The 16,833-nt window shown below is 34.0% G+C and overlaps 1 protein-coding gene across 5 annotated transcripts in view; it reads left to right on the forward strand.

Annotated features, from left to right (window-relative positions):
• Positions 1-16,833, forward strand: part of GRHL1 (grainyhead like transcription factor 1) — a 78,914-nt gene that overhangs the window by 39,913 nt on the left and 22,168 nt on the right. For all 5 annotated transcript variants that reach the window (XM_074288119.1, XM_074288118.1, XM_074288115.1 and 2 more), the window contains exon 9: positions 9,651-9,809. In XM_074288119.1, coding sequence (XP_074144220.1) covers positions 9,651-9,809 — 159 coding nt within the window. The remainder of the gene's footprint in view (positions 1-9,650; positions 9,810-16,833) is intronic.

Consider the following 16,833-nt stretch of genomic DNA (forward strand, 5'->3'; position numbering starts at 1 on the left):
TGGTAGGAGAGTCACGATAAACACCAACAAATGGCAAAATTTTAGATCTAGAAAGTGTTAGAGATGAGTGTTAGAGTCCAATACTGTTGACTGAGCCTTTGCTATTTTCAAGGGATCTTGCTAGTAATACTGCAAGGGATTTCAGAAAACTTACTATGCAATGTAAGATAAGACCTACTAGGCCTCTTAGCAGTAGCACGCTATAAAGAACATGTATTCAGAGTCAGAAGAACTGAGCTTTTGAATCCTGGCTCTCTTGTTTCCAAGGCCTTTAATACTGTCATTTCTTTGATTCTTGATTTTCTTACCTATAAAGTGAAAGGACTACATGATCTCCATATTCTATATCATGTTGTGTGTGTGTGTGTGTGTATGAACACACATAGATTATATCCTATATATGTGACCTATATGGGATATATTTGTAGGCTATATCCTAGAGTTGATATGTGGGATCTACATATGTGATCTGTAAGATATAGTGATATATGTGTAATCTCCATATCCTATATCACACATACAGACACACATATATAGTATAACCCCTTCCCTTTATAGGAGACAAGTCTAAATCTATAAATATGATATATCTATATCTATAGAGAGAGAGACATCTCCATTTTAGTCTAAGTTGGGATACAAGACATATTTACATACAAGAATAAAGAACAGCACCAAGTACAAGTGAAGTACAAACGAATGATACAGAGAAGCAGTGGTACAGGCGTTAAGATTACTATTGTCTGGGGTGATCAGGAAATACATTAAGAAAGTGAGTACTATATCAGGGTATTGAATGGGGGGAAGAGGAAAGCACTGTAGATAAGGGGAATATTATAAGCAAAGGCAGGACTGCATGAAGCATAGGGGAGGAATTTTTAAGCTGGTCCATTTGGCACAGAAGGGTTGGGGAATGGTGGCAAGAAAGTTAATAATACTTATTCTAAATTAGGATTTAAACACTATAAACACTGAGAAACACATCCCTTTCCCCAAAATGATTTTGGTAGCTGTAGTTTTCTAATTTGTAAAATGAAGAAATTAAATCACATCCCTCCAGTTCTGTAATTTTTGAATATCAGAGTGCAGATGTGATTGAAAAGCCTATTCTATTGAGGCACTTTAAGCAATATTGGTCAAGTGAACCATTCTTCTTCCTCCCCACTTTCTTCATGGCATCTCAGGGCCACAAATTAGAAATTACAGGTAGAAAATACAGTAAACTTAGGGTTCCCTGAACCTGGAACATAAAACTTCATGGCAATTAGAAAGCATTAATGCCATTAATATCCGCTGGGTGGTGCTCCTTTGCTGTAGATTAATCCCAAACTAAAGCTAATTAGATGAAATTGGCAGTTTGATAGGCTTCGAAGCATTGCATTTAAATTCAGAGAGGAGAAAAAAGAAAAATCACCAAAAAAAAAAAAGAAAGAAAGAAAGAAAAGAAAGAATAAAATTAGGCAATGATTTTCTTTCTAAAATATTCACCTCAGGGTTTCTTTAATGATTAAGCTCTTTCAGGGCATTTAAAATATATGGCTCAACACTACATAGAATTTCCAATCACCTCTGTTTTTGTCCGCCTGCATTTTTGATTTCCTTTGCAGGCTAATTGTACACTGTTTCAAAGTCCGATTCTTTTTGTACAGCAAAACGACTGTTTGGACATGTATACACATATTGTATTTGACTTATACTTTAACATATTTAACATGTATTGGTCAATCTGTCATCTGGGAGAAGGAGTGGGGGGAAGGAGGGGAAAAGTTGGAACAAAAGGTTTTGCAATTGTCAATGCTGAGAAATTACCCATGCTTATATCTTGTAAATAAAAAGCTATAATAAAAAATAATAACTTAATGTAATCCAAAAAATAAAATATGGTTCAATATACAATAACAATTGTTTAGGAAGAGTGTGCATGTAGACACATGTATATGTGTACATAGTAAAAATGTAGCATGGTGATAGGACATCTTATATTACTTTTAATGAAACAGAAGGAATTTCACTTGGGTAGGAGAATCCTAATAACTTGGTGTGACTTTTTAGATCATTTGTCACTAAGATTTAGTTGCTACTACTATTGTAGAACTACTGTACTATTAGTACAGAAGTACTATTTAAGAATTATTTAATACATTTTTAGAGGGATTCCTAAAAGATAAAAAGCTTTTAGGACATTTTTGAAGTAACTTCCAATTTAGTAGTTTGCAATTTTATGTGAAAATATTGCCATATCATCTTTAAAAATACAAAACTCATGCCTATGTCCACATTTTTGAAAAATAAAATAATCTGTAGAAATAATTTTCTTAGCTCAGATTCTATTCAAATAAAGTTAATAATTTATTACACTTTTTATGATACATAAGTCATAAACAAAATACAATAAAATAAATTACATTTACAATACAATACAATAAAATAATATAACATATTTATGAATTCTTTAACCATATTAATATTTATACCTTTAAACATTGCCTTTATAAAATAATTTGATAGATGGTCTCTTTTTTGGCACAAAGTTTCTCAAAATAGGAAGAACATCATTGTAATTTCAACTCATAATGATCTTTATTAATCAAAAATAAGTTCTTTGTCTTTTCAACAGCTATAAGCATTAAATTCATATAAAGTTGTTACTAATAGTAAAAAACAAATTGTTTTAACAGCCAAAATATAATTATTTTTCCACATACAAATGCTTGTTTCAATGTATCATGTCTATTCAGATATATAGTTCTTATCCATGACAAGTAGATTTCTTGTTTATTAACATTTAGAATATCAGAATCTTTAAAGTAAAATAAAATTGTTTCTATGCACTACTCACAGAATAGCAGAATCTGAGAGATCAAAGAAACCTCAGGAACTATATAATCCAGCTAAATCCATAAAAGGAACACCCTCTGACAAGCAGTTATTCAGTCTTTAAGCAGACTTCTACAGAGGAGGAAGCATTCCATTATCTCTTGTGGCAGTTTATCTCAAACATTCCATTTTTTGGACAGCTTGAATTCTTAAACTTTTTTCTTAACATCAATCCTAAATTTGCCTTTGCAACTTCTGAAACTTTGCAACTTTACATTAATCCTTATTAATTTCATCTTATTAAATTCAGCCCAATTCCCTATCCTTTCAATATTCTTTTGAATCCCAACTGTTTTCCAGCATGTTGGCCATAAACTTTGAGTCTAACCATTGTTTTTGGAGCCAAACAGAACAAGTCCAATCCCTTTTTCTTAGGCAGAGTAAAAAAACCAAACCTTTACATACATGAATAGTTTCCCATGATTATTTTTTTCCTCGGATTAGACCATGCCCAATTCTTCAAGCAGTCCTCAAGGTTCATAGACTCAAAGCCTATCAGTGCTTTGGTTGCCCTCCTCTGGACACACTCTAACTTGTCTTTGCACAGGACTTAACCCAGTATTCTCAGTGAAGTCTAATGAGGGCAGACTTTTTTTTTTTTTGTCTCTTCCCTGTTCCTGGAAACTGTGCCTCACTGTATCCCAAGATTGCATTAGCTTTTTTGGGTTGCCACATCACTCTGCTGGTTCATCTTGCACTCACAGTCCATTAAAATACCCAGATCTTTTTCAAAACAACTATTGCATATAATTGTGCCTTCCCCATCTTAGTCTTATAAAGCTGAATTTTTCCTATCTAAGAGCAATACTACATTTATCCTTTTTGAATTTTTGAATTACCCTTTCAGAATTCTTTTGGATTCCAACTCTTTCTTCTGTTGTCTTAGCTGTCCCTCTCAGTTTTGTGTTGCAAATGGATAAACATGCTCCTCATGCTTTTATTCAAGCCTTTGCAGCACAAAACCAGGTGAAGATGTCAGGGATATTGCACGAGAAACATCTTGCCACTTTGACATTGAACCACAACTTAGAAACTGGCCATCTACATTCTGTACTCTGCATTCTCTGATCATATTGTGTCTAATCTGTATTTCTCCATCTTTTCAAAAATGTTATGAGATAATTTATGAAAAATTTTGTTAAAAATCTACATAAACCATATCCATAGTATTCTCCCCATTACTAGTTTAGAAATCTTATAGAAGAAGGAAATAAGATTAGTCTTTCCTGACAAAGCTTTTTTTTTTTTTTTTTTGTAATTATTGCTTCCCTTTGTAAATGTTCAACAACTAATAAACTTTTCTAGAATTTATCTTAGGAATCAAAGTAAAGCTTTTACCTTATCATTTGCAGACTTTCTGCTCTTTAAAAAAAAATTAGGATATTTGCTCTTCTCCAGTCTGTTAACCTCTCTCATTTTCCATGATCTTTTGAGTATAATTGACAGTAGTTCAATAGTCATGTCTGACAGCTCTATAAGGATCTGAGTATATTGTTCATATGAGCCAGGTAATTTGAATAAATCAAGAACAGCTAGATGCTCTCTTTTTATTTCCTTACATTGAGTATTAATAATTAAGTAATTAATAAATAGATCTTTACTTTCTTCCATTTGATTTTAAGATGGTCATTTTTTAAAGTTGGTAAACATAAATATTACTTTATAAATGTATTAATCATAACTTTAAATTTTTCACAAATTTAATTACTTTATATCATAAAAGTATGTCTGATTTATTTAGGTTTATTTTATTTATATATTTAACTTATATTGATTTATTTAGAGGAGTTGGTTTATTCCCCCAAAAAATATACAATATACAACTTTTGGAAGAAGAAACTTATATTACAAAATGAATTTGTTTCATGTTTATGATCACTAAGAAATTTAGTGATTTCTTCTTTTTTGCTCACATATTCTTCAGAGTACTTTCGCAGAAGAAAGCCAGTATGTTTTGAAATAATAGGTTCCTATTTTCTGTTACTGTATCATCACTTCTTGAGTTCAAGTCTGGCCTCAGACATTTAACTAGTTGTGTGACTCTGAGCTAGTCCTTTAACTCTGTTTGCCTCAGTTCCTCATCTGTAAAATGAATTGGAGAAGGAAATGGTGAATCTTGGCCAAGAAAAGCCCAAATGGATTCATAGATTTGGACAAGACTGAAAATGACTGAACAACAATTCCTATACACAATTTTGCATAGGTCATATTTTTAATGGAATGCCTCTTGCAACAAGTTGAAAATTTTATAACACCTTATTCATATTCTAAATGCAAGTGATTGTGAAATATGCAATTTATCCATATTTTGTAAGAAATCATAGTTTAACTAGTACTTGTAGGCTTCTAATTTGCCCTGAGATGAAATGAGCTCTATCTATGTCATTCCAGTATATTATTCATTAAGAAACCCATTGGTCATTTTGAAAATTTCTCCTCATGTGACATAGTAAGCAATAGGCTCACAAAGTAACACCTTCCTAACAGCCTCAACATGTTGTACATATATAATCAAATGAGCAGTTCTAACCACAGCTGTTGCTGCAATCATTTTTTTCATTGTGAAATAGAAATATTTCAATTTCTCAGGTAACTGGTACTTCAGGCACATAGACTATTCTTCCCACTGTTTTCTCTGTCACTGCCCATTTAAAGTTGCTTTACCCACATTTCACTGGGTGTCATTTTGTTCATATCAGTTGCTGCAGATAGCACTACTGTTTCTCCTATTGAAAGAGGCCTTCTATAATTCTATAAGCAACTTTATATGATATAAGTAATCCTTTGGTACCCCAGATGTGTTTTTTTTTGTGAGAAAAACTTGTTTTTACTTACTAAAAATATTTCTGAAAAAGTTTTTCTTTTGCCAACATATTCTGCACATATATTCATCTTACTCTGAAGAAGGTAATTTCTATAACCATTCTAGCATGATTTTCATTTTTTAAAATGGTAGTTTAAAAAAAATACAGCTTATTGTTCTTACTAGAATATATGGCATATACCACATATGTGGTAAAATATAACAATTTTTTGTGTTTTTCATTTCTGCACAAAGATTCTTTGTGCTTGCTTAAACACTTAATATGAAAATGTAGCAAACACCATGATGACACAGCCCATTTGTCATGAACCTAAGTCAGCTGATGGTGGCAGATTGTATTCATGAAAAGTATTAGGGCCACTCAGTTTAGCAGTTTGAATGTGGACTTTATATGTGAATTTGAGAAATTTTCTAAGTAGGATATTTGATATTTCCTATATATTTTAATTCCTATATTTAGCAGTAAGTGCCTTTCAGAGTGAGGGGTCATGTAGTAAGTCAGTTTCTTTACTTCCAAAGGGAAAAGAAGAAGACTGATAGAAAAGCCTTAAATGTGAAAATGAATTTTAATGTTATCTGGAGCACTGGAGCAGTGAAGGCGGCTGTGGCCCTTCCAATCTGCAACCAGAGTGGGGCAGGAGATGATGTGGCAGCTCCCATGGATGACTTCTCAGCTTCCCCTATTTGTATAGGAAAAGTTTTAGGCATGTTTTAGGGATATTCTCCTATTTTAGGGGGTGCTAAGATGATGATTAGCATGGAGCAAGGTTTTATCTGTTACCTCCCCTTTCAGAATTATCTTTGGGAGATGAGGATGTAAAAATGGAATGTTTTCCAATCCAGCAATCAGCAATCTCATTTGTAATCTGAGGTACTACAAAGATATTTGGGCCCTGGGGACTCTTGTCAATGAAGTAATAATGGAAGAAATTGGAGTGAAAATTTCTTGATTAGGCTGAAAACAAAAAAAAAAAAAAAAAGAGATGCAATTACAATTACATAGGAATATAGTATATTAGTCAAAATGGACAAGGATCTTCCCCCAAAAGATTTTCTTTTAAATTTTTTGGTCATTGCTAAGAGTGTGGTTTTGGAACATCCTTTCAAGTGAGGATCTAAAGCCCTCTGACAGGATCATTTATAACTTTTTTCCTCTGGCATTCTATGCTAACTTGGCACATGAATGATAATTCATATTCTATAAGGAAGGAAAGATATTAACAAAAGGGAAAAAGACCTTAGTTATTAATAAAGCCATGTATTAATGTGTATGGATAGAACTTATAGTTACAGAATCTTAAGAAGCAAATATATCCTTTTACACCTCATAAATTCATATAAACAACAAAATAAAAACCATAAAATGGATCATGATAGTATATACAATACCGTGAATTTGTGCATATCATATTAAATTATCTGTGTAATAATCATTTATATAGTGAATTTGATTTAACATGGTAATTCCTTTGGTTCATGTCTCCTAAAGTGAAAACAAAAGAAATTGTAAGTACACTGGTTTGTTAATAGTGGTGGTAATTAGTTCCCATTAAGATTTAAGGTTCCATTCTTCATGTAAGTCTTGCTTTTGTTGACTTTGATTTTAATTTCTTCATTAAAAAAGGGTGATCTATTTATATGGGAATTGTTATTGTAATACTTTTGGCTATTTTACTCTGCATGCCCCCATCAGAGTTTACACCATAGATTGGAAAACTTTCCCACAACTCATTAAAGTTTAGTTATAAATAGCATGTATCAATATTCCTTCGACATATCAGATGTTTTGAATTTTCTTTTCTTTGTTTCATAGTCTTTGACACAAATAAGTACAAGACTCACTGCCATTCACCAGTCTAGAAGATTTCATATCCATGTTGGTAGGATTACCATGCTAGGGAAGTATTTGGTTTAATCTATGAGGTGCCATTAATTTCATGGCCTCATGATGTTAACAGACTATTGTTACTCTTCACCTGAGTTTCCATGCCAGCGAATGCAAAGTGATAGGAATTCAAATGATTTAAAAAATTTTTTCCCAAAAAATCCTCCATAGAATTTGCATAAAAAGTCTTGTTGTTTTGGTGTCTTTAGAGTGTCATTATGAAAATCAAGAGGTACATATGTTGTCTTTTCAGGTTCACCATTAACTATCTTAATAACATCTTTCATGTCAGTTCTTGTGAATAAGTTATCATTGGAAATATACTACAGTTTCCTTATATCTAGCATGCATGTTTCTGTTGCATTTTGGTTTATTGTGTTTTTGATTCTTTTGAGATTGTTGTTGTTTATTATTCCTAGCCCCATAACATCAACAGAGAAGTAGTTTTTGTTTTTGTTGTTTTTGTTTTTTTTGTCAAGGACCAGACTTTAAATGTATCTCTATATGTTATATATTATATACACAAAAGCTTTGAGGAAAAGACCTGAAATTCTTAATAGATTGTTCCTTAAGGACTTGGTTGTATAAGAAGTTGGGTTGTATAACCCAACTTCTGGAGGGTATTTGCTATCATCAAAGGAGTATTGATAACAAAACTGAAAAGCCTTATCCTACTTTTAAAAATTATTTGTTATTCCTCAAGAATATCTTAGAATTAGAAAAAATCTAGAAAGGGATTTTTTTTCCAAGGGAAGGGAAGAAGGAGGGAAGTTTTTTTCAGTCTGGTCTGGAAAAGCAAAAGCAAAGTGGGTCATAATAAAAGCCCTCAAATAACATAGGTAAGGTAAATATAGGTATTATTCACAAATTCCAAAGTATTGTGACAAGGAAGCACCCCTTAAAAATCAAATGGCATAAATTTAGAACAAATAAAAGAAAGTGATACATGATACCACAGAATATACTTTACAGAATTCATTATCCTGCTTCTCTCCTATCCCTCATCCCCAAACTGATAAGTGAATAAAATATAAATGAATCTTTACAAAAAAAGTTGGACACATCTTTATGATCAACCTATAAATATCAAATATGTCTTCATAAGCATATTTTAGTAATGAGATAATGAATTTAAGTGAACTATGGATTTTACTTCTTTAAGAATTCTTTGGAACTTATTTCTGCTAAAGTGAAAACAGAAGAAAGGGCAAGTACTGTTGTTTCAGTCATTTCCAACTCTTCATGATTGCATTTGGGGTGGAGTGGTCTGCTCTTTCCTTCTCTAGCCCATTTTACCTATGAGAAAACTGAGGCAAATAGGATTAAGTGACTTGCCTAGCTAGTAAGTGTTTGAGGCCAGATTTGAATTCAGAAAGTAAATCTTCTTGACACTAGATTTGGAACTGTATCCATTGCACCACCTAGCTGCCCTTAATGACAAGAACACTCTTAGATAATATTGATTATGCCTAATTTCCACTGATATTTAAGACCTCATTTTTCATTCACCACAGGAATGACATGAAAATAGCAGTCCCATGGGACTTTTTGCTAGTTTGAAATAAGGTGGAAAGTGCTATTGCTACCATTGTTTTTTAAAAAAGGAAGTTAGACATAGAAAAAAATAGTGATGGATGCCCAAAAGATAGCTATTTAAGTTACTATTAGAATTCGCGTGTACCTTCAGCTGGGGACATTTATAAAGATTATCCTATTGAAGACTCACCAGGTAATGAAAAAAGTTTAATCCAACTGACCTAATCAACATTAATATGTGGTGGGAAGAATAAAAATAGTGATGAATTTTTCCTTTTCTATTCTATCATTCCTTTGACCAATGAATGTATTAATGCTAATTTTAAAAATTTCCTCTCCTATATTTTTAAAGATGCTTTGTAGAAAGTTAATGAGGAACAGTCCTTTAATTTAAAATCAACATTCCTAGGTCAGTGAGAAATGAGTTCTGATGAGACGAACTATGGTACTTCAGTAAATTGTTCTAATTGTGATTATGTGACTTTGTATATGACTTGTTGTTTATGGAACTTTTCCTTCTTTTTGTAGGTTTTCATTTCTGTGAATTGCTTAAGCACAGATTTCTCCTCTCAGAAGGGTGTGAAGGGACTGCCCCTTAACATTCAAATTGATACATACAGCTACAATAACCGAAGCAACAAACCTGTTCACAGAGCCTATTGCCAGATTAAAGTCTTCTGTGATAAGGTAAGATCAGATGTAGGAGTACTTAACAGTACCTCTTGAGCTTCCTTTTGAAACTAAGCTATCAAAAATCCTTTTTATTTGCATACTTTTAAAAAAACAATCTTAAAAAGACATCTGAGGACTGAGTTAATAATATTTAAGTGAATGCTTTGAGGACTCTTAGACAGACTACTATTATTTACTTCAATAAATCAATATTTTTCCCTACTTTAAAAACTTTCCCTTCCCCAGATACTTTTTACCACTATAACAAAGAAGTGAAATTACAGTAATTTAAAAATATGTATATGTCTATTATATGCAAATGATTATACTGGGTGCTATAAGGATATATAAAGAAGTATAACATTTCATGGAGCAAGAGATTTTAGCTGGTTTTTGAAGCATAGATAGTATGTGTGCAATGTCATAATGAAAGTAATGATTTACCCTACCTACTGGTAATCAGAGGAGCACAATTTTCCCCATCTACAAAGTTGGAAAAATATACAGTGCCTAGCAAAAAGCATGTTGTAGTTCTCAACAAGTATTTGCCATTTGGTGTAATAATTGCGTCAGTTTTTGCTTCAAAGACTACAAGATATTAATCAAGAAATAGTTCAAGAGGTACAATTAGATGGCTAAGTGATCTCAAATACCAGGTTTTAAAATTATAAGGCATTTTGGCAGTTCTCTTTTGATAAAATCTCCTCATATAAGATGTTTCAGAGGGGTAAAAAAGATTGATCCATCAATTAACAAGCATTTATTAAGAGCTTTCTAAATACTAGGCTTTGTGCTAAGCACTGGGAACATACAAAGTATGTGATAAAGTCCCAGCCCATAAAGACTTTACATTCTAGTGGACACCTAAAAGTTTGCATTTTGGTCAGAAATCCAAGCTGTTAAGAGTCATATAAAAAGATGTGCAAAATCATTATTAGGGGAATGCTTCTATTACTTTCTCATTCCTTAGAGAGTATTTTGTTTTGTAACTCATCTAATACAACTATATATATTTATTTTGCAACAGACCTATAAACTTATAAGGATAGGGAACGCTGAGTGATGAAATTCCCTCTGCTACTGTAGATGAGTATGGGCTCTGCAGCTTATAATCTTAAAGACTCACCTGAGAGTCAGCAAGATGGTGTAATGGTTAGGGCACTGGCCTCAAATCTGGTCTCAGACACTTAATTCTTCCTAGCTGTGTGACTCTGGGCAAGTCACTTAATCCCAATTGTCTCACCAAAAGAAAATCAAAAGAGTTACTTGGAATGATAAGAAGCCAAGGTCTATGCCCAGAACTCACCGCCTTAAGTGACCTCAGTTCTACCTGACCCTGGGGGCAGCTTTCTCCCCCCAGTGGCATGCTGTGATTGTGTGATCAATTGTGATTACAGGAGTGCATTCTCTAATTGTATCAGGATGCGTTTGATTCTATTAATTTCTGTGTGTTTGGTTGTCCAGTCACAGCCAGACTGCATATCCCTGTGGATCACATGGCCCGTGGGTTTTCTTGGCAGAGATACTCGACTGGTCTGCTATTTCCTTCTCCAATGGCAGACAAGGTAAATGACCTGCCCAGGCTCACACAGCAGTGTCTGAGGCTGGATTGTATGCAGAGCTTCCTGACTCCAACCACCAAGTTGCCCCGCTTACTTATTTAGTGAAGGATAATCTTGGAAGGCAGGAACTATTTTGTTCTCTTCCCTAGGCCAGTCTCTTTTCCTCATTTTTCCAAAGCCCGTTTCCTAAAGAGCATCTGTCTCCGTGAACTCCAGGGGCCTCATTTACAGTTCCCTGAGCCCCATCCTTGCCCAGCTGTCCGCTCCCCTCACATGCTGCTCTCATTCCCACACATTCCTTGGTGCAGTCGCTCTGGCCGGTTCCCCTCTCCCAGCCTTTGCATGGGATGACCTCTGTTTCTCTTGGGTCTCCTTCTTCCCCCAGCTCCTGGGGGGTTTCCCTCCTTTCCTCCCATCTGAGTTCTCCTATCTGCTCGTGCTCTGCTGCTCAAAAGTCCCTATGATTCATTTTGTTCCTCCCTGTAAAGTCTTAGACACGTTCAGTAAAGGGAACATACTGTCTTCTTCGTTTGACCAAAAGATTCTTGACAGAAAGAATTGTTCTCCTTTTGTTTTTATGGCTCCAGCCCCTAGCAGAGTGTTCTGTACTTGCAGGTGCTAAATACTGCTCGAATGAGGGATTGAAATGAACAGAAGAAAATTTAATTTTTAAATTTAATTTAGTTTTCTAAGTGAACGTTAGTCACAAGATTTAGAAAGCATTTTTGTTCATTGTGTATGTTATTCTGGAAATACGAGGATAGTGATTCTGGAATGCGAAAAAAGATATCCTAACCATCCCATGGCTTTGGGAACACTGACATGGTTTTATTGCAGACTTACTGCTTTCCAATCCATTTGTTTATTTTAATCATATGTAATAAGAACTTGACAATATCCCAAATCATAAAAAGCATTACCGATATTTAACTAAGACTGAATTATTATAGTTATTGAAGAAAACTGCAGATGATTTTATATGCAAGAAAATGTGTGGCTTACTTCTAGTGATGCCTTATGGCCAATGCTCCTGGGTTTCTTGTTACAACTATCAATTTATTTATTTTTTAAAACTTTTGTCTCCCTTTCTGAGAGAGACAGAGAGAGAGAGAGAGAGAGAGAGAGACAGAGAGAGAGAGAGACAGAGAGAGAGAGAGACAGAGAGAGACAGAGAGAGACAGAGACAGAGAGAGAGAAACAGAGAGAGAGAAACAGAGAGAGAGAGACAGAGAGAGACAGAGAGAGAGAGAGAGAGAGAGAGAGACAGAGACAGAGACAGAGACAGAGAGAGAGAGAGACAGAGAGAGAGAGAGACAGAGAGAGAGACAGAGAGAGACACACACAGAGAGACAGAGAGAGAGAGACACACAGAGAGAGAGAGAGACAGAGAGAGAGAGAGAGAGAGAGACAGAGAGAGAGACAGAGAGAGAGAGAGAGAGAGAGAGAGACAGAGAGACAGAGAGACAGAGAGAGACAGAGAGACAGAGACAGAGAGAGAGAAACAGAGAGAGAGAAACAGAGAGAGAGAGACAGAGAGAGAGAGAAAGAATTTAAAAAGAGGGAGGAAAAATCAGGTCAACATATCAACCAAGTCTACAATATATGTATATGGTGTTGCACATGGTCCTTTATATCTGCAAAGAATAATATTTATTTAATACTTGCTATGTTCCCGGCACTGAGCTGTGGGCTTTTCAAATATATATTTATTTGTTCCTCACAACAGCCCTTTGAGATACATGCTGTTATTATTTGCACTAATGGAAGCTAAGCAATTTGCCCAAGGTCATACAACCAGTGAGTGTCTGAGGTCACATCTGAACTCAGCTCTTGCTGACTCCAGGCCTGGCCCAGTGTGCACTGGGGCGTCACCCCACTGCCAATGAGAAGTCAGAGAGATGTGTTTCCTCTCTCCTTTTGAGCTGATCTTGACCATTATACTTACATGGCATTCTGGTTCGCTTTTTTGGTTGTCCTTTCCCTTACAGTATTGTAGGCATTGTGTATGGGCCGCTAGGTGGTGCAGTGGATAGAGTGCTGGCTCTGGAGTCAGGGTGATTCATCTTCCTGAGTTGGAATATGGCCTCAGGTGCTCGTGTCACTTTGGGCAAGTCACTTAACCCTGAATTAGTTTGCCTTAGTTCTTCATTTCTAGAAGGAGCTGGAGAAGGAAGTGGCAAATCACTTTAGTATCTGTATTAAGAAATCTTCAAATAGGTTCAAGAGAAGTAAAAAATGACTGACTAAATCATTGTGCATACTGTTTATTTGGTTCAGCTGACTTCATTTGCATACACTGCATACATTTTTTATATTTCTTTTCATTCTTAAATTTCATTATTTCTTAAACTACAGTAAAATTCTTTTACACACCAAAATTTTTTAGCCATCTCTCAATTGATTTTTCAGTTCCTTGAAACTACAAAAACTGCCTCTACAAATATTTTGATATATGTGGGATCCTTTATTTTATCTTTGACATTTTGCTAAGTACTTAAATAGAAATAGGATTCCTGGGTAAAAAATATAGTGGTTTTTCCCTAGTCTAATTCCAAAATGCTTCCCAGAATGGTTGGAATTAATTAAATCTCTAATAACAAGACAGTAGTGTGCTTGTTTTTCCATAACCTTTTCCACACTGACAATCCTCACATTTTGTCCTTTGTCAATAGCTGGATTCAAGGTGCAGCCTCAAAGATGCCAAATAATCATTCAAAAGACTTAAATCAAAATTGATTTAATTTTTTTTGTGTGTCATTTCCCCCAAAGAGTAAAAACTACTTTTCAAAAAAAATTTTTTTTTCTTTCTTACATCTCTCATGGAAACTCAGATCCATTTGTATCAAGAGAACTATACTGGATAGGTGGGGGGGGGATGGGAAGGAAGGAACTCTCCTAATGCCCTATTTTATGTTATACAAGGAGAGTAATATATCTTTGAAATTACAAGCCACTCAGGGAACATAAAAATGAAATCATATTCTCAGAAGTTTCATGCCAATTTTTTAGTCTTAGGTAAAATCCTTAATGAAAATGAAAATATTATATTTTCCATGCTTTTCCCAGTGTTAACACATACAGAATTTGAAAATATTCTCTACGGTCTTAAAGATGCCTTTCTGATTTCTTTGTGCTCTGGTTTTAGTTCCTATGTAATTCATATCCTATAGAAACTGAACAAATATTCATTATATTTTCTCTGTAAACATTAATTGATAATTAAATTTTTTTTACTTTAGGTTAATTTTATTATACCTCATTTCTTCTATGAAACACTCTGCCTCCTTATTCTTCTCTTGAAAATAAATTCATTTCATAGTGCATGCTTATTATCCCATTTCTCCATGTTCCCATGTTCATGCTGACTCAATACACATTTTAGGTCTTCTGCCTCTGTGTTCAATAACAAAGAAGACGTGGAGTCTCTGTCATCCTCTAGAGTTATTTTGTTTTTCTTGTAGTATTAAAATATCTATATACTTTTTAATGTAGACTACTTCATTGATGATTAGTAAGTCAAAAAAGAGAAACTATGTCTTTGAAAATATTCCTTTTAGCTATGTAGTACTTTGATTGGATGGAGCATCATTATTATAAATCTGTTCTTGCATGAGAAGAAATGAATATTTCAAAGGAAACTAAAGAAAATTTGGACCCTTAACAAGTGGAGATTTGACAGGAGCAATCCCTGCTTATATGTTTCTCTGGCCTTCCATAAGGGAGAAAATGTTTAATGAAGCCCATTTACCACAGGGAACTTTCCCTGGAGTCAAAATTGAATTGAATTAATGTAAAATTCATTTGTAAGCATATAAAATGACCCTCACATTGATTACTTGAGCCATGCCATTTTAGGTAACTGAAGTAATTACCTAAAAATATATTTGGTTTTCTTAACTTTAAATGTCAAAGTAGTTTGGATTTTTGAAGTTGTTTTCTTTCTATTCATTACTTGGCCATTCATGAATTTAATTTCTGCATATATATATATATATATATATATATATATATATATATATATATATACATACACCTTTTGCTTTAGAAGTCCTTTTAGCACTCCTGTCTCCATTCTAATTAAGTACATGGTCTAATTAGTTAAAACTGATTTCAGACATTGACTGTCTCTCTAGACAGTATGATAATTAAATGTGGGTATGAAAATGTCCTAAGGTGAACTGCCTTTTTTGGAGGGTATAATTAATCAAGTCCTGGCTTAGTCTCCTTTCACTACTTGTATGACCTTGGGCAAAATGGTTTGAAAGAGATAATATCTATGACTTTTTAAGTCTGGGGTCTCCTATCATAAAATCTCTGGACCAGAAGCTATGCAAAGGTCATCTAGGACAACTGATATCTAATCAAGAATCCTGTCTCAAAGCATCCCTGATAAGAGCTCCCATAGTAGGAACTCAAGATCTCATACCCTCCATTAAGTATATTGTTGATCACTTACACACTAACTTTATGTCACAAGAGGAAGACTTGGGTTTAACATGACCAATCTGAGGCTAAAAAAAAATTGCTCTTCAGTTCATTGATAGCCCATTACAATCATAGCCTAGAAGACCTTTTATTTTGAAAAAGCTTTCATAATGGTTTCTTTCTATTTTATCACACTTATTAAAGCCCTTATCTTTTTTTTTCAATTTCACTAGATGTTTGTCTTAGAACTCCAAATATCAAATACAGATTTACCTGCATTTGAATTTTCACTACTTTTAATCTGCTCTTCAAAACACTTGACTCATTTGCTAATGTGGAATCTAGTGGCCAAGTAGGAAAACACAAGCTATTTTTTAGTTGTTGAGAGCAATTGTTAGGTCAGTTTGATAGTTTCTAATGAAGCTGATTAGTTCAGGGAAATTTATCTAGACAAAAAGAAGAAATTAATTTAAAATTCACAAATTTTTTTTTGAGAAAGAAAATTTGAGTCCCTTTAAATTGCTTATGTTTAAAGTAAACAATAGAACATTGTACATGGCAACAATAAGATTATGTGATGATCAACTCTGATAGACTTAGCTCTTTTCCACAATGAGGTGATTCAGGCCAATTCCAATAGACTTGTGATAAAGAGAACTATCTGCATCCAGAGAGCAGACTATAGGAACTAAATGTGTATCACAACATGGTATTTCCACATATTTTGTTGTTGTGTTTGTTAGCTTGTTTTTTCTCTCCATTTTCTCCCTTTTGAAAAGATTTTTTTTTTTTTTTTTTTTTTTTTTGTGCAGCATAAGTTGCTGTTTTCAGACCTTTTCAAATTTTTTCTTTTTTTTTCTTTTAAAAATAGTGTTTATAGGGGCAGCTAGGTGGTACAGTGGATAGAATTCAAGAGGACCGGAGTTCAAATCTGGTCTCAGACACTTAACACTTCCTAGCTGTGTGACCCTGGGCAAGTCACTTAACCCCAGCCTCAGGGGGGAAAAAAAAAATAGTGTTTATAGAGCAGCTAGCTGGTACAATAGATGCAT

The sequence above is a fragment of the Sminthopsis crassicaudata genome, chromosome 2 (assembly GCF_048593235.1).
Source record: "Sminthopsis crassicaudata isolate SCR6 chromosome 2, ASM4859323v1, whole genome shotgun sequence".
Classification (NCBI taxonomy): domain Eukaryota; kingdom Metazoa; phylum Chordata; class Mammalia; order Dasyuromorphia; family Dasyuridae; genus Sminthopsis; species Sminthopsis crassicaudata.